This window comes from Nothobranchius furzeri, chromosome 19 (genome assembly GCF_043380555.1).
Source record: "Nothobranchius furzeri strain GRZ-AD chromosome 19, NfurGRZ-RIMD1, whole genome shotgun sequence".
Taxonomy (NCBI): Eukaryota; Metazoa; Chordata; class Actinopteri; order Cyprinodontiformes; family Nothobranchiidae; genus Nothobranchius; species Nothobranchius furzeri.
Window position 1 is genome coordinate 4,309,816 of NC_091759.1, and position 18,782 is coordinate 4,328,597.

The window sequence follows — 18,782 nt, forward strand, 5'->3', positions numbered from 1 at the left end:
CAATAATGGCGTACTTTAATCTATCCCAATCCGTGCTAATTCGTCCACTTTCTCCTTGATGGCATCCATCTTTTGTGCCAAAGCATGAATCTCGGCCAAAGTTCCAAGCTTACGATTCATCTCGACAGTTATGCGAGTCTGTGAATTCACAGAGCGGTGCAAACCATCTCTGAGCTCTGGGAGCAAGCCAATATTCCTCGACAGCTCGTTAATTTTCCGGTAAGCCAGGAAGCCTCGTAGGCCAATGAGCAGGAAACCTGACACCAACACCACACATATCCACACGTCTTCAGAATCCTCTACAGACAGCTGAGATAAACAGATCAAGTTCCACTGTTTCCAGGAGTCCATGATGTGTTCAACTGGGTCTGTCTCAGAGGGGCATCTGGGAGCCCCTTCTCCCGTTCTCGTCATTGAAAAAGTTTTATCAATCGTGTTGAGTGACCAACTGACCAGGTCCATTTTAGTAATTTCAGTTTCCAGAAAAAATGCAGAAGCAGCCGTGCACCAGCACAGAGACAGACAAAGAGCCTTGAGGATAAGGAGGAGACGAGGAAAAAAAGCATCTGCACTCCCCAAGAGCCGGAAGAAGGAATCATGGCTGGAATCTAACAGTATTGGCTCATATCAGCGATTATACTGTAATGACTCAGAGTCTCTGGTTGTTCTTTTATGAGGATTATTTTCATGCTACTGTCGCCGTAACCCACGCCTTACAAACTCTTAATTTTTTTTATCAGAATCGCTCGTAACAGAGTATTTACTAGGATAGCAAACCAGAGCGGAAAAAACCGGAACGACATTTCTCACCCGTTGAGCTTGCCTTCAAAATAAAACAGTAACCTTATAGTTTACTATTCAAACCCTTACAATATGTTTGAGGTAATTTGGCCACTCCGGTTTTCCGTAGATGTTTCCTCATTACACAGGAAGGGAGGGGTTTGACTCGTCTCCGCACAAATAGGATTGAAAACAGAACTCCATTGGCGTTAAACATCCCCAAATAATTAAAAACCAGGACGCCAAATGTAAAGTTTAGAGCAGCACATTTACCCAGAGGCTCTCAGATTGAGCAAACTTGTAAGAATACATGTAATAGCCGCTTAGAGACGGAGAGACGGAGCAGCATGTCGCTAGCATAGCAGCTAATCGTTATCATAGCAGTTTGAGTAGTTATATTGATACAAAGATATAAAGTCATCTTATATCTTGTTTAGTAAGTAAGGAAGTAAGTAAATTTTATTTATATAGCACTTATCACAGACATAGAATCACAAAGTGCTTCACATAGATCAAAACAAAATAAAACAAAGTCATAAAATCATAAATAGATTAAAATCATAAAATCAAAATGTTCTCAAAACAGAATTTGATTAACATCAACATAATCAAGAGCAACGTCTTCCTGCGGTGTCTGTGAGGGCGCACAGGGTTGGTTAGCATTCCTCCCATAGAAATGCATATAAACACGTGTTTATATACATATCTATGGTTTCTCCTATGTCCGTCACAGCAGTGGGTGGGGTTTGAGCGGGTGAGTTTGACCGACTTCCGGAGAGGTTTGTTAAGATGAACGGCTCTCTGCAGGGACTTGGCTCTCATAATTCACTTAAAAGATTCGATTCGTTCATGAACGTCACATCACTACAAGTTTTAGACTAATCAGGGGAACCATGCTCTCAGGGGCAATGATCAGACATTCAGTCTTATCAGAGTTTAACTGAAGGAAGTTATCTTCTAGCCAGCTAGTGATAGCTGATAGACACTCTAGTAATTCAGACAGTTTATAGAACTCAGAATCCTTAAAGGAGCAGTACAGCTGAATATCATCTGCAGAGGGTATATGTACAGCAGAAACAGGAGTGGACCCAAAACAGAGCCTTGGGGTACCCCACAGAACAGATCAGTAGAATCTGACATGATTTGGTTTATACAGACACTGTAACTTCTGTTAGAAAGGTATGATCTAAACCAGTCTAGGACAGTTCCAGAGATCCCCACCGAGTCACCAAGTCTGTTAATTAAGTTGCTGTGATCAACAGTGTCAAAAGCTGCAGAAAGATCTAATAATACTAACACTGTGAACTCCCCGTTGTCTGCAGCCAAAATTATACCGATATTTTAAAAATATCGATATATCGCCCAGCCCTAGCCAATATGTTTTTGCCTTTAGAGTTTCTAGAGCTTATCTGTTCTTATTTGAATATAACTAGATATTTAAAAAAAACAGAAATGAAGATTACATTTTTGTTGTTTTCCAGGAGGAAGATTTCACTGGATTTGGAACAACAAAAGCTGGTCAACAGAAAAGTACAGTTGTGGTTTTGCAGCCATCCCTCAGGCAAGCCAAGGCTCCTCGAGCTTCAGAAAAGCCGTCAGGAAACAAGCCTCTTGTTGGAAAAATAATTCCCAAGACCCCAAAATCATCTCTCATTGGGAAAATTGTGCCAAGGATCCCCAAGGAAGGACAGGATGTAAAAGAGAGCCCAGTTAAAGACAAAGAAACCCCACAAGTGTCAGTCAAAGTTCAGGGGAAGCAGGAGGCTCCTGATGCAAAAATCAAAAATGCAAACAAACAGACTTCAGGTGAACAAAGCCGTATAAAATCAGCTGATGCTGTAGGCAAAGCAGGTGGAGCTGCTGGCCTCACCAAACACCAAGAAGGAGTGGTGAGCTCTCTCAGATCAGAGAAAAATGGCAAACAGGCCAACAGAAGCAATGAAGGCGAGGTGTTTGAGGAGTTGGATCAATCTCTGACAAAAGGATCTCTGAACATTAAAGGTGGCTTTCTAATGAGACACCCCAGGCGTTCCTCTGAAGGAGTCGCCCTGACATTTGCGTCCCTTCATAAACGTCGTTGGAGGAGAAGGACAGCTCAGGTGACAGGTGTTACTCCAAAAGCTGAGGTGGAAGCTGGTCCTCGGAGTGGACAAGAGGCAGTGATGCAGCTTGAGTGTAAAACTGTAGAGTCATCTGTAAAGAAAGTCCATAAGAAACGCAAAGTTTTGCTTGGGTACAAACGAAAACCGCAAACAAGCATTCCAGGTAATAGTAGTCCAAAAATCAAAAAGGTGCGCTCTCGACGGGTGTTTTACGCCTATGTACCAGAGCCGCTTCCGTCTGTGGGCGGCGACCATCTGCAGATTCAAGGTCAGAGTGCCGCCCCGGCAGGGGAGGAGGCAAGATCAAGTTTAGAACAGATAGATCAGAGCTCCAACAATTCATCCACAGCTGTAACAAGTGGACGGTCTTCCCGCGTTATTAAAACTCCCAAAAGATTCCTGGATGAGGAAATCATCCCCTTTCCAAAGGGCTCTTTATCAACATGGCTGAAAAGTCAGCAAAAAGACGAATTTGATGGTAACTCACACCCGTTGGACAGCGACTCCACACCTGTGTTTGACGGCACCTCTGGTGTCTCCAAAACCCCGGGTAGATCCAGCCCCGGAGCGAGCCACTTAGAGATCTACAAGAACTTAAAGAAGCTGACCCTAAAGCTGGCGGAGAAGAAGAAGGGCCAGGCTAACGTTCAGGAGGATTACCCACACGATGGAGACCGCGTAACATCTCCTGCCAGGAAGAGACGAAGGCCGAAGATCATGATGGAGGAGCTGGACTCTCCTGGAGTGGTGAGGAAAGTGGCTGTGGTGGTGGAGGCAGAAGGGGAATCTCTCAAGCAGATCCCATCAGAAGATACGGGCAAAGAGGGTAAGGATGAATGACCGTTTTGGTGATTTGTTTATTTTATTTACAAAGCTAGTTCTGCTTTACATTAAATCAGAACAAGACTAGGAAATATCCACAGATGTCAAAAATTGCCGCACTGTTACAAGGTTGTATAAAAATTAAGGCTGCACGTTATTAGGAAAACCTGCGATATTCGATAACAGTGCTTAATATTGCGATATCGATATTACTCTCGATAAATGAACGAATACTAAAGTATGCAGTGTTGATGTCATCTGGCGTGTGACGTCTGCTCTGGGTTCAAAGCAAACAAAAACTAATGCATGAATTCCAATACAACATAACGTTTTTATTGCAAACATATGCAGCTGCAGCTGCTACTGTATTAGCAGCAAAACAACAAACTGCATGCATGCAGTTTCTCAGTGACTTTAAAACATCACCTCCACCATAAAACTTTTTCTGATGCTCCAAATACAGAAAACATCCCTTACCAGGGTTTTAGAATAAATAAAAAAATCAGAAAATTACTTTAAATGTTAAATAATAGTTAACATCACTTAAATGCAACAGCAAATTCTCTCATTGCTACTGAACATTTTCTCCACTTATGTGGTTATGATATAAGGCTGTTGCTGTAATTGGGAAGTGAACTGTGCTGGGCCAAACTAGGAGAAAATTAAGATTTTCTGAGGAAAAGAGAAAAACAATTGTCAGCCTTTCAGAAGAGGAACTGGCAAAAAAACTACATGGAAAATATGTGAAAACATTTGTTTTTAACCCCAAATTGAACAAGTTTACTAGATCTTAAAAAGCAACTCAGATGATGAAACTGCAACTATGATTCTGATAACAAGCTAACAAATTAAACTAAGATAACCGGCTAGCAGAGCTTCTGACTGACAGTTTATGTGCAGCAGCAAATCAACTATCCTGATTAACAAGGTTATAAAAGCTCATAAAGGAAAAATCACTTTGATGTGAGGGGGAACTTTTCCAGGCCCTCTTTAGCAGGGTGGGACTGGGAGGAGAGTGCTGTAGCCTTTTAGCTGGAAGCTAACTGGAGCCTGGGGCTAACACTAGCGACATGAAGGTGGGTTGGTTCACCAGCACATGTCTGAGTCAGCCCGGTAAAAATGATTCACGACACCGAGCGGAGTCACGTTCACGTTTGAAAGCAGCACTGAATCCAGAAACCTCAGCACAAAGTGCGTTCGTTGCTCTGAGCCAGCATGACGAACAAGGGAACGGCGCCGCAAACTCTGTTCAGGTGTTGCTTTCCAAAAGGGTCTATGAAGGGGGCGGGCGTATTACGTGAACGGAACCATCTGATTGGCCGCATATCAGAAGGACTACATTTGATTGGTCAAATAATACTTCCGCGTAAAAAACAGAGCTGGTTTACAAAAAGCTGATGTATGACACGGATGGAAATGTTTGAACCAAACATTTATCGCTGTTTTTGCCGTGTTTTGCGATGGGCCTATCGCACGTCCTGTTATCGCGATGACGATAATTTTTCGATATATTGTGCAGCCCTAATAAAAATCAAACTGAAAAGTAACTTTTGTGCTGTTTGATCCAGCTGAAGCAGCGAGTGTGAGGGAGGACAGCAGTGAGATGTTGGAAACAGCCGGTCCCAGCCACCGGATTGGTCTCAGCGGAGCTAATAAGAGGATGCTCCACCTGCTGAAGAAAGCTAAAGTCCAGCTAATCAAGATTGATCAGCAGAAGCAGCTGAAGCTGTCGCAGGTATAAAAATAAATAAATAAATAAAATATTAATAGAAGGTGGTTGCATTTAATGTTTAAAAGCATGTTTTTCTGCCTTGTTTGTACCAAAAGTTGAGCTCAAAAGAATCACAAGTACCAGTGAGTGGAAAGAGGAGAAGGCGGAGGAGGAGAGTTGGTCTGTCTTCCAAAGAAATTCCTGCACAGGTCATTTTTATTTATGTATTTTTTTTATTCATACATGTCGTAGCAATGTCTTATTTATGACATCTTTTTTACAAATGTATGTCCTAGCAGAAATTTGTTGCCTGTGTGCAGGAGCAGCCTCTCAGAGGTCCGAGGATCAAACATGTGTGTCGGGCGGCAGCGGTAGCTTTAGGGCAGCCTCGTGCCATGGTGCCGGATGATATTCCCAGGCTCAGCGCTCTGCCGCTTCACGAGAGGGAGGGCATCACCTTTTCCCCCACAGCCGAAGGTACCGTCCATTCCACAGGCTTTTTCCTTTTTATTTTTGTTAAGATGAAAGTTCAAGTATAATTTTATTATGACTTGCATCACACGCCATTTTCACTGATGTTTTTAATAAACAAAGAATTAGCATTTTGAAGTTTTGACTCAATTCAAAACAAAAATATTCTAAACTCACCAAGGACTTCTTTCACTGTGCATCATCATCATCAATCTTTTTGGTTATGATTTGATTTAAAATTCAAAAATTTGACCTAAAATCTACATAAAAGTGAAACTTGTTTTTAAAGGAGGAGCAAAATACCTTTTTTGCTGCCTGGCTGATTGTGGGATTATGTCATTCAGTAAAATGAGACTGAAGTTTGTGCAGTTCAATCTGATCAGATTAGCTTCTACATGTGTATTCAGTTCAGAAAAGAAAATGAGTTAACAATACATTTTATTGCTTATTTAAAATATTTAGTGGGCTGATTTTATTTTATTTTACATTTAAAAGATCAGAACTAAATACAAAACCAACAAGCAGCGTTAAAATTATAGAAGTGTTTCTGAGAGATGAGTTTTCATCAAACACCTTGAACATGAGAGTTATCGTTTCCCCAAAAAGAAAAAGGCCAAACTAAAGGTTTAACTTCATAACTTTGACATCATAGTGGGTGTTTAACATTTGTTAATTAAGCTGGGTTATACTCGCAGTGAATCAATACTGTTGGCATTATCACTTCACAATGGAAACAAATAAGAAAAAAAAATTCTTGTATTGAATTCTGCATTTCCATTCCGAACATATTAACTAAAATGCACGTAATAAAAAAAGAAAAATCAACCTTCCCACCATGAGCTTTTCAAATGCAAATCAGCAAATGTTTTTACGCACAGCTGGTCCCACATAGTACCAGAAATCACCAAATGTTTGCATGATCATGAATGATTTTGCCAGTTCACGCAAAACAAGCAAGAAGAATGACTCTCTAGTTAAGCTTTAGGAAATCTGCACACGTCTTTTATTTTAAAGCTTGCCCGATGCTTCACACTGCTCCTGCGTTTGACTTCCTGTCTGACCCGATCTGAACTGCTGAGCTTGATGCACTCTAGAAGTTTAGCACGCAAAAATGGACTTGAATTGTGATTTTAATGGTGCAACACTACACTTCTGGGATGTGTCAAAGAAGCTCTGCTCATCAGTAGAAACACACCCATTGACTATAACAGTTGGCCTAGAATAGACGGGCCATAACAGAAGCAGGTCGGTCTAGCCACGCTCCATGGAAGGCTGAGCAGATCCCGAACAGTGCTGTGCCTTGCCAGTCACAGCACTCGTATCGGTTTGGTGGGCGGGATGTTACTGCGACTGAGCGAAAGAACAAAGATGGTGGTGGTTTGTTTGAAACAGCTTTGGCATCAGCTTTGGACTATTTGTACTTGGCTTTACTTCGAGTCGAGAGCAGATAAAATTACTCAAGTCCTTTATTTAGAAAAGGATGTATTTGCGTCTTCTTCGACAGTGTATGGTGGACTGCCCCATTTACTGTCATCCATAACGGTGAGTATGTCACGTTGTGTGTTGTCCAATAGCATGCCGAGACGGTTTAAAAGTCAACCGTAGATTCTGCCCCACAACTGGGCTCTCTTTATTGGTTGTGGACAGACTATATATTCACATATATAGGATGGCTGTTGGTGGCAACTAGTTTACTATTTTGCAGGCAGGGGCTTGAGGACCAACTTTTTTACACAAAGTTTAAAAAAAAATTCTAACGTAATATCTGACACAAATTTCAGAAAACTGAGGCCCCTGCTAGCCACATTTTGAAAGTTAATGGTGCGTTCCAGTTGTCCTCGGAACTCGTTTTTCCTAGATAAGTTAGCCAGAAATTATGCAATGATAAATGATAAATGACCCGCACTTGTATAGCGCCTCTCAGAGTAAGGACTCCAAAGCACTTTACACTACTGTATCATTCATCCATTCACACACACATTCACACACTGATGGTGATGAGCTATGATGTAGCCACAGCTGCCCTGGGGCGCGCTGACAGAGGCGAGGCTGCCGAGCACAGGCGCCACCAGTCCCTCCGATCACCACAACAGCAGAATTCTCTGTCCGGAGCCGGGATTGAACCTGCAACCTTCCAATTACTGGACAACCCGCTCAACCTGTTGAGCTACTGCTGCCCCAGCAATGAACTCAGAATTCCAAGCTGCGAGCTTGTAGGTTTCAGAGGACCCAGAGATCCCAAATTAAAAGATGGCTGCGCCCAGTGCTTACAAGGAAGCAGTTATCGTCATTTATATGTTCTGTTTTCTTTCTTTTTGATATTTAACAGCACTGGCGAGTAGTTTATTTTTGTTATCAATAGTTACGTTGTTGAAAAATGTGACAGGTGCTTATGGTTTTTACTTTTCCTAGTGTTTATAATTTTACATTTAATTTGTAATGTTTTTCTGGTTGTATGCGGCAACTGTCGAACGTCGTGTGTGTCACTATTTAGATGCAGAGACTCAACAACACTGGTGGCATCCATGTTTTCTGAGTTGGAAGCTGGAACGCAAAACGAGCCCATTATGTAATTTCCTGCTTGGAATTTAAGTTTCGGGGACAACTGGAAGGCATGAAAACACAGGCATGCCTGGCTCATGCTAGCTTGCATTTCCTTTACTAGTTTCTGATTTGACTCTTTTACTGTTCAAAACTTAGGGGAAAGTTGTTCTCCAGAGTCGTATTTTGTTGTGCCATAAACTTTGCATAAAATTTTATTTTATTTTTCTCTTGTGTGGGGAGACAGGCCAACCCAGCGCATAACCAGGTAATAACAGGTGCAGGGGGTCGTAGCGGCTAAAATACCTAAGAATCTACTATGTATTTTTCACAACTCCTAAAAATAAGCAATCATTTATCTATATCCATATTTATAGAAAACATTCAAAAGTAATTAGAAAATGTGTTTTAAGTGCAGCCCTGGCCATTTTACGCTATTCCTTCATGAACTACGTTCATTGAAGAACCCACAAAAACTGAATTAAATTCTATATTTCGCTTGATAGGTTTTAGGAAAAAATTTTATTGCAATCATTCTTCACAACTGGGATATATTGTAATATTTCCAAACATGACAGGAAATGACCTCAAAACATTAAAAGCCAGTAATAATACTTTTCTCCCTTTTTTTTATCTATTCAAATAAATGCTTTGTAAAAAGTCCTTCCATCTTCTACTCTAATAGTGTAAGCTGAAAACTGAAGGTAACGTTTGCTTTCAAATGTATTTATTAACAAAAAAAAAGTGCATACAGAGTTTTCCCTGCATTACTCTACCAAGAAGGTGCTGCCTGGTTGTTTTTTCATTTTCTCACAAATGCACCATGTTCCAGAGTTTCCAGATATTTTACACTGCTTTCGAGTTTGACGCATTCTGAAAGCATATTGTGTAAAATATTGACTCGACGCGTCCTACGCGTCCTTATGCTTCTAGGACGCATAGTGACGCTTTGTGGCCGGTGGAAAGGAGCCCATCCACTGTAACAGCTAATAAACTACGTTTTGCAACGCTTACGCGTCTGGTGGAAAGGTCTGGTCTGGTTTGTGTTATGACAGTAAATCCCGTTCTGCTGCCAGAGAATCAGTCCCGTCTTGCATGGTGCTGAGTGAGGTACAAAACGTTAGCAGCAGTGATGGTCGACCACAGCCATTTTTAATTTTGGCTGTAAGTCTAGTTTCATCCCTGTTTGTTTCATATGAGCTCCTGCAACTCTAAAATGACACTGAGCAATCATTATCCATTAAAGACCATAGAATATACAAACAATTTTTCAGTAGGCTATTTTGATGTGTGTTTCTGTGTAAACGTTTTAAGTGAGTATTTTTTTAATAACTTTTACATAGTTTTTTCCAGAAGAAATATGAATAAAACCAGCCTGATGTGACCCACGGGAAGTTCTACTTTTTGCTGCTACAACTGGTGATGTTTGTTTGTAAATAATTATATTTATCAATGTAAATGAACAGAAAAGGTGAATAAAGTTTATAGCCATGCATGAATGAAACTACATTTCTGCCAATGGAGCGGTCAGGAAGCTGTCAAAGACTAATTATTCGTAACGTTTACACAGAAATACACTTCAAAATGTCCCTTTTAATGCTGCATGTGAATACTCCCGGGTAACGCTGACTTGTCATTTGGCATAATTTGCTTACAGTGCTTCATTATCATCCTCTTTATGTAATTTTGTTTTTGTTTAGGAAAGCTAATCTTTACTTAAAATTAAAGATCCAAATAAAAGGTTGTTTTTTTTTTTGGCCAAGTTAATATGATGAGCAAAAAAAAAAAGAGAGAGAATTTCTTTGATAGCTCAATGTAAATAAAATATTTTCCAGCAAAAATATCTTTTGTCACACACAGATTAGCCACCGCTGTTGGAAAGCTTTACCCAACACTGGTCGAGTGAGCATCACTCAGTATGAGGTGAGGAAGCGTTGTTTGACAAATAGACTCACTGAACACATCAAGAGCAAAGAGCATAAAAACAACAAAGTGATCCTTGCAACCAGATGCATCATTCATTTAAAACTAAACTCTGAGTATCATGTCTGAAGTGGCTTTGTGCCACTTTTACTTTGAAAAACGTTTCCAGCAGTAACAGACTTGATGGGAGACTTCCTGTGTTCATGGTCCCGAACTTACTCCTGGAAACAAGATCAGTAGATTTATTTGATGGACCTCCAGTTACAGCAGTTAGACTTTGAAATCTCCATCAGTCTGAGTGATAACCTCTCTGACATCCTAAGATGTCACCCCACCACCGCATCACATGCACATGATACTGATTAAAATGTGCCGTCGCTCTTTTACCCATCCTCTCTGTGTCTCGCCTGCAGATGTGGCTGATGATGATGATGATGACGACGATGACGATGACATCCCTGAGCAGGGTGAGACCCAGTGGGCCGTCTCACAGGAAAGCATCCCGCGCCGAAGGCGGGGTAGGGGCCACAAGTTCAGACGGAGAAAGATAATGAGCGGGCATGGAATCCGTTCCCGACGCTGTAGAGTCTGCACAGGCTGCTTGGTGGAGGAGGACTGCTCCAAATGTATAAACTGCCTGGATAAACCCAAATATGGAGGACCCAACACAAAGAGGCAGTGCTGCATGTAAGTGAGCACACACAATAACCGGGCTCTTACAGGTGCTTGAAGTCCTTGTGAATGCTTGAATTTTTACAAAAGTGATTGAAGCCACAATTGAAATTGAGTATATTACAATAATGTTTACTTTGAGAGGCAAGGGAGTGAAAAAGTTGCTTTACATATTATCCATAAATAACCAGTTTGATGTACAGGAAGATCTTTATATCTTTTCCTGAAAGTACTTGATTTCCAGATCAAAGTAGCTGCAGGAGCTCTATAGTACATTTTCAGAGTTAGCAGGTGTTTATAAAGGAAAGATGTAGGGATGTAAGAAAATATCAATTCCCTGAAATATTGATATTTAATGTTATGATATCCAATTGATGTTGAAAGGCAGTGTATCAATTTTTTTTATAGATAATTGCCGAAGATGCAAAGATGAACTATTTATTTTATGGGGTGCAATTCAACCTTTGGATCCTAGGTGGCAGCAGGTTTTACCGCCTTTACTTGGACAGAATATTGAGGTCTCGCAATAGCACTGGATGTGTCTTTGAAGCGTCTGGCCTGGGTCTTAACAATTGCAAATCTCGACTGAATTTTAGTTTTGCAATATATCACATCGTCTCACATTTTTTGTAATCTGTACAAGTAAAGATCACTGAACAGGGGAGACGATACAATATATATATCACTATATGGAAACAAGAGTTCCCCCCCAGCGCTTGGTCACCCGCCAGGCTAAGCGTGGTTCCTCCCCGCTACATGTGTAAATCCACTGTCTAGTGGGGCTGGGGGGTAAACGATTATTCTGACGATTATTTTATCGAATAGTCGACTATTCTAATGAGTATTTAGACGATAATCTAGTGATTATTTTTTTAATTGCACAATTAATAAAAACAAGAAAATCTCAAATAAATTCCTCCAAAAAATTGATAAGTTGTTACTGTAGGAGAATAAACACTACAGGCCTTCCATTTTGTATAACACTGCCTTTATTGTGTTGGCTGGTTATGTTCTGGTTACGTGTAGAACTTGGGAGTGCAGGCTGCTGCCTGAGAGGTGGTTGGAGACGGAGTGTCTCCATGCTGCTTTGTTTTGGTCACTTATGTGAGTGAGGCGAGTGGTGTTACGACCCTTCCTGGGGAGTTCGGCTCGTGTGCAGAAAGGAAGGGACAATAACACGGGATTTGAAAGTTAAAATGATGATCAGGTTTGTTTACAACTACAAAAAAACATAAATCTTTCCATCCACAGGTTGGGAATAATAAAACTAATTCTGCCTGTGGGGAATTAAAACAAAAGTACAAATAACTAGGAATGTCACACTGGGCAAAGATTACAGGGTTCTGGACCAAAATAAGGATCTCCAAAGGTCCAAACTCTAAACTGGGTGGTTAAACCAAACTCAAGGAGATATTTAAAACTAAACCGAAAACCCACAACACTCTAAATGTAATAAAAGGGAGATCTACACCACAAAAAAGATGAACTCTAAACCAAAACGTAACAGCTTATCCAAACGCAAGAAGCTGTTAGCGAAAATGCTAACAGTAGCTTTACCAACGTTAAAGAGCAAGTCACCCCCTACCAGAGTCTAACTCCACTCCCACTTCATGTTTGATAAACGCAACAAATGCTGTTGCCTGGCAGACCGAGAGGGCGGAGCCGCTAACAAACACACACACACACAGGCTCACGGCAGCATTGTGACATCATAATGTACCCGTTTACATCATAGCATACCTCTTAGCCAACAGCGGTGGCAGATTTAAATTCAAATACGGTGCAGAGTTTTTACCTGACAACGGCACAACACTGACAGTTTTAGACAGAAAATTAAAATTTTAACTAGGATGCACTGAAGTGCCAAATTATTGACTACACGTGTCTGCAGCACAATTAGACACTCGTTTATTTAGTTTGTCAGCAAAAAAAAGTTTATTTGGGGGTGACTTTCTCTTTAAGTTCAAGTTGCCACGTTTAAATAAACCAAAATACCCATCAGCAAACAGACCAGCATGGAGGAGAGACTGCTACCACAAAAACAGCTCTCCTAATGTCTGAAAGAAGCTCCTTTATGAAGGGAGAAATGCTCCCGGTGATTTTCTACATCCGCGGTAGAGACAAAGCAGTGCATCTGACCCCGGAAGTTGTTGCCCGTTGCCGGGAGACGAAGGCGGGCAAAACAGGAAAGGAATCTAGTAGCAGACGGACATTGTTCCGGTTCTTCGGTATTTGGTAGAGATGTTAGTGAAGGCGGAGAAGAAAGCGAACTAGAGGAAAAACGGGCAGATTCCTCCTCTATTTACAAACTCCTGGGGATGCAACAAGTGGGCGTGGTGCGTCGACTACCGGATCTGACGTCGATGAATTTTTAGAATCGAGCCGTCGACGTCTTCGACGCTTCGCTACAGCTCTACTGTCTAGACTGCTTTTCAGCCTGGTTTTGTTTTAAATGTTTCGCTAAAGTCTAGAAGGATAATGAAATAAATTATTATAAATTAAACTTATTAATATTAAGGAATTGTAAGTGGAATCCATGATAGCCTGGAATGAGTTTAACCCTGCTAAACCACCATGTGCATTGGGCTAGACATAAATTTAATCTCCTGTCAATCCTATTTTGTCTGTCTGCAGATTCAAGAAGTGTGAACGGATTGAGAAACGAAAGTTTGACCGTGCTTTCAAACCGCTGAAAAGTATGTATGGTGAAAGTCCTGCTTGCTTTTTATCTATTTATTTTTTCCAGAATAAAATTTTATGTTCTTTTTTCTTTAGCAACTGATGTAAATTGTTAATTAGAAGAAATAAAACAGCCCAAAATGTACAGATTTTAATTCTTCTTTTTGCCGTTCTCAGTCTGGGCCAGGCAGTACTCCGGCTCCACATCAGGCAATGAATCAGCCTTGGGCACCAGAGAGCCTGACGAAGGATTGGCCCCGACAGCGCTGGGAATCAAGAAGCATTCGCTGCGTAAAACTAAACCGCGTTCCTACAGCAAACTTCTTAGATCTGAATCTGAAGGAGAGGGCGAAGAAACGACGGCCAACAAACCTGATGCGTCCAGCCAAGGTAAGAAAAAAAAAGCTGAGATTTAATCTTTGTGAGCAGAAGTGTTGAGATTTGTTATTTCATCTTGAAGATGTAGCTCCCCAACATGGCGGTTTGCTGTTGCATGATCGACGGCCATTTCCCAAGAGTGCCAGCAGCCGACCGAGAGCCCACAAGGTAAAAATCACTGAGCAGGAGTTGCTGTTTATTATTAGTCCTTGATCAAGTCTGGGTCAAATTGTGTTTTTGGATTAAAGCTTATTTTCGATTGCTTTGGCCTGCCTATATCCAGTGAAGATTAACTGTAGAGTTCATTAGCAAAAACAAATAACTGTTATTTATTTCAAATTTGCGTTTGGTTATTTTGACCAAAATGTATTTTATCTTTTTTTATTTGCAAAATGAACTCTTCAAAAATGACCAAGAACTCAAAGACTAGATGTAAACAAGTAAAAGCATACCATCAGGGTTTTCCTGGCTCAAACTGAGGCTGAGGTGGTACCATCCTGACCATGCGCCAGCACATGCATACTCTGTGCATCCAACTGCCTCACCTTTCTAAAGGCAAAATAGTTTTTCATTAAGTGTTCTAATCTAAGCTTCTGTTACTTAATTGAATATTCCATTTGACGTTTCAAGTGAAACAAAACTGGTTTGCTGCTAAAAATATGAAATAAAACAAAATTATCAGGCTGACATAACAGAATCTTATTAAAAGGCTAAAAACACGCATTAGATTGGTGTTTAGTTCCCTTTTTCCATCTGATATTTATAGTTAAAGATATTTTGAAATATTTGACCTACTTTTCAGTAACATTTTAGGTTTGTATGAATAACACTCATCTTAGTCAAAATAACACAAAAATATCCAGTAAAATATAATGCATTTCATTAACGTGCATTTGTGTTGGAAATGGTAATAACATTTAATTTCTGCTGCTAACAATGTAATGGTGGCATGTCTGTTATGTACGGTTGGCAATAATCCAGTTCAAATTATGTTCAGAGATAGAAGCGTTTGTGAATTATATACTACAACGGCTTGCCGAAGTTAACTCGTATCTGCAGCGGTTCTGATCCGTAGCGCTGCAGGATGCAGAATAAACAGGATGGCGGGGACTTTTCATCCAATTGTAGACTTTAATCTTTCTTGGTTTTACGATCATCATATATTTTTCTGTGTGCCACTTGATCGTGAGACTGCTACCTGTTAGCTTTAGCATTAGCCACACTGCGTGTAGCTGCACTTTTGATCCCAAACTTTGGACCGGTTCAGCCTTTGTGCATTTGCTGGTTCCTTTATTTACCTCCACTGCATCTAGATGACCACACTGTGCGCCTGTAAAAAGCATTTTTCTTACACATAACTTTCTTTTGTTCAGTAAAGTTCTGGGGAAAATAGTAATTCAAAGATGTTGCACCAGTGCTACGTTTAAAAATAGACAAGCACAGGCAGTTTTTTTTCCGTTGCACTGTACAGCCCTGCTCTGATATGGAAGAGCCTGGGGGAAAATCAGGACATCAATAGCACCAACCATAGATATGTAACTAGCGAGAAAAGCAACTTTTGATCATTTTCTGCAGCGGTAGTGCTTTTAGATGCACCGCTGCTGATACAGCGCCCCTGTAGTGGCGCAACGCTGCAACTGCAGTGAAATTAACATATAGCTGGGGGCAGAGTGAAATCAGGTTGGGGCGGCACAAAATTAGCTGGAGGCGGCCACCACGCAAATTTGAACGCAGGAAAAACCCCTGACCATAAAATTCTTCCAAAGAATAGTTTGCCCCAGACTTTATGTAAGAAGCTGTGTTCAAATTAGTTTCTGTGGATAGTAACACCTTTTAGAGTCTCTAGCTTTTCCTCTGTTTCTGACTATGCTTTATTTTAAACCCTCTGCATGACGCTTATCACCTTTTGTAGAGTTTAAATGTGTTCATTGTAAGTTTTAGTGTTGTTTGATGCAGAAATGGCGGTTTGACCTTTACCTTTTTGGGAAACTTTAAACATCTTTTGGTGGTTAATGTTATGAGGGATTCAAGACTTGAAATCTATAAGGAATATTTATTTAAAGGTGCAATAAGTATGAATTTTGTTTTGAAATAATTACAAAACACTTGTATCAATCATGTTGAAAGAAAGGTTAGATTGGAACGGATTTCCTTCTGAGCCAGCTGAGGAGGTTGTCAGCTTTTTTTTACAAAGGCCGAAGAGGGACATAGTATTTGTTTGCTGTCTGTCCGCCCTCCTTACTTCCTGGTTCCAGAGCCAATCGTATTTGAGTCAACACATACAACACATACACTGCTGTGCCCGTTTTTGTAATTTGACACCAGTTGGCAAAGAGCAGCAGAGTTGTGGGCAGAATGGAATCCAGTAAAAGGAGTGTCCCAGAAGCAAAAGAAAGTAAAACAATTTTTGTGTTTCTCTAGTAGCGGGCAAGGAAGGCTAGAGGCTAACGTTGAGCTAACAATACCTGAGGCTACCCTTTTTTAATACCAAGAACTCGATATTACAGTTAAATGTATTTATCTGCTTATCAACTTACTTATGAGGTTAATCTAGAATCTTCTGCTGCTGATCTGTAACCGGCTGCGTTGGAGTGGACTTGTTTGTTTTAATACGTGGGCTGCAGTACCCTAGTTTGACCATAGGGTGTCTTCCTTACTTCATGCACCTTTAAAATTTTAAGAATGGATGTAATAAATTGGTATTATTAGTTTTTATTCATTTATCTTCTTTGGTATTGAAATATTTTTTGTAAATAATATTTTTGTTTGTTGCCTGTTTTCTAAATCACGTTGAGTTAAATTAATCGGTTATATTTAAAAAAGTATTATACTATACTATTTTTTAATTAACTTTTTGGTCTCCTCACACTTCAGATCTTGTTGACTATGATTTTTATTATTATTGCTTATTTATATAGCCTTTTTTAAATTTTAAAGCTTGTTGCCTGAGACCTAAGTTTTAAATGTAATTTTCTGCTCAACTCAGCTGTCATGTTTTAAAAGTTTCTAGTTACTTTCATGCTTTTGGCCATTTAGAATTTCTTAGTGGTACACATCACAATGTTTGAATCCGTAATTAATAAATATTTGTATTTTTTAGGGTAGTTCTGAACTTTTAAAATTTGGCGCATTCTGAGTCAATTTAGTGTGTGTGTGTGTTTGTTGTTGCATTAGCTTAACTCGTGTCTGCCAGCTGTTCCTTTCTAACAAATGAAGCTAAAAGTTGCTCCTTCCTTTTTCCATCACTCTGGCTGCTGCTGCTGACCGTCTCCTCTGCATGCTACTGTTACTAGTGTGACTTTGGAACCCGTCTTGCTGGTTGGCTTAGGCAGTCCCCTCCTTCACAGGAACAGGAGAACACAGAAGTGGCGGAGTCCAGAGAAACTTTGCCTGAGTCTGGATCCACTGGGAGCCCAAAGCTGCTGAAGCAGCTGCAGATACACTTGTACCGTCTGCCTGAATCTGTCCTGAAGTCTGCTGTTCTGTGCTCGCGATGGCAGCCGCCTCAGTTTGTGGATCGCTGTGGTGCGCAGTCCCAGCTTATAGGACAACCTGCTACTTCGCTGATGAGCCCTCCTCCAGAATTGACCAAACCAGAAACGCGCCCTGCGTCTCCACCCTCACCACTTCACAATCCAGATTCTTCTCAGAAATGCCCGTTGTTGCGTTTGCAACATTTGCCTTGTTCTACGATGCAGTCGGCTTTCTGCCGACAGAGAGCCGTACCATCTGCACCTCAAAAGGACCTAAAACCTGCACTGCACGCAACTCCGACAAAGGCTTCCTCACAGATGTGCTCAGGAGGACAGGAGTCTGAGGCGACACATCCAGGCTCCCTGATGGAGAAACGCAAAGAGAACACAGATAAAGCTGCCGGCCAAGGTGTGCCAGAAACACTGTCGACTGTTAGCCCAAACCTAAAGGAGGCTGTGCAAGAGGAGAAGGACTCATGTGAGGGGCGGTCTGAAGAGGATAAGGACAGCTCTTCTGTTAAAGAGACGATGCTGCAAAGATGTCCAACAACTGACCCTCACTGTGTCCTTCATTCCCAGAGTCCTGCTGATTGTGCATCAGTGAACACCCTGACGGGGACAACCAATGGATTTCCCCGAAGGGGCCTGTTGCAGAGTAAGCACAAGATCCGTGTAGATTTCAAGGTGAGTCTTTGCACCTGAGCGGGTTTTAGAGATGATCTCCAACCCTTGCATGAATTAGTTCTTTATTTTGCATTAAAACTAGCGACCTGGTTTCCTGAACCTCTTGTTTTCTCTGTGTCCTCTCAGGAGGACTGTGCCATCCAGAACGTCTGGCTAATGGGCGGCCTCAGCGTCCTCTCCTCCGTACCAACAACCCCTCAGCCAGTCTGTATGCTCTGTGCCAGCAAAGGAAGACACGAGGTGCTTTAACGCAAACTTAATCCACTATAATTTAAAAAGGTCTGACGATCATACCTAACCAGCACCTCGTGCTCCCTTCAGATGATATTCTGCCAGATCTGCTGTGAGCCTTTCCACAGTTTCTGCCTCTCTTCCGAGGAGCGCCCTCATCAGGAGTCCAAGGAGAACTGGTGCTGCAGACGCTGCAAGTTCTGCAACGTGTGCGGCCGCAGAAACAAGAGCTCCAAGGTACTCTGTGTTGATATCAATGGGAAGTAAATAATGCGCAAAAGCATTCATATTTAACCATTTCTATTTATTAGTAGT

General features: G+C 41.1%; 1 protein-coding gene across 4 annotated transcripts in view; it reads left to right on the top strand.

Annotated features, from left to right (window-relative positions):
* The window catches only part of kmt2ba (lysine (K)-specific methyltransferase 2Ba), a 37,131-nt gene that overhangs the window by 5,295 nt on the left and 13,054 nt on the right, over positions 1–18,782 (top strand). For 2 of the 4 annotated variants that reach the window (XR_011517330.1, XM_054745141.2), the window contains exons 2-12: positions 2,262–3,708; positions 5,273–5,439; positions 5,532–5,624; positions 5,736–5,892; positions 10,764–11,037; positions 13,657–13,718; positions 13,879–14,091; positions 14,162–14,247; positions 17,373–18,236; positions 18,363–18,476; positions 18,558–18,704. Coding sequence is in view for 3 of the 4 variants with exons in the window: in XM_054745141.2 (XP_054601116.2) it covers positions 2,262–3,708; positions 5,273–5,439; positions 5,532–5,624; positions 5,736–5,892; positions 10,764–11,037; positions 13,657–13,718; positions 13,879–14,091; positions 14,162–14,247; positions 17,373–18,236; positions 18,363–18,476; positions 18,558–18,704 (3,624 nt within the window). In the remaining variant the exon portion in view is untranslated. The remainder of the gene's footprint in view (positions 1–2,261; positions 3,709–5,272; positions 5,440–5,531; positions 5,625–5,735; positions 5,893–10,763; positions 11,038–13,656; positions 13,719–13,878; positions 14,092–14,161; positions 14,248–17,372; positions 18,237–18,362; positions 18,477–18,557; positions 18,705–18,782) is intronic. The other 2 variants (XM_054745142.2, XM_054745143.2) reach the window with 2 other exon arrangements.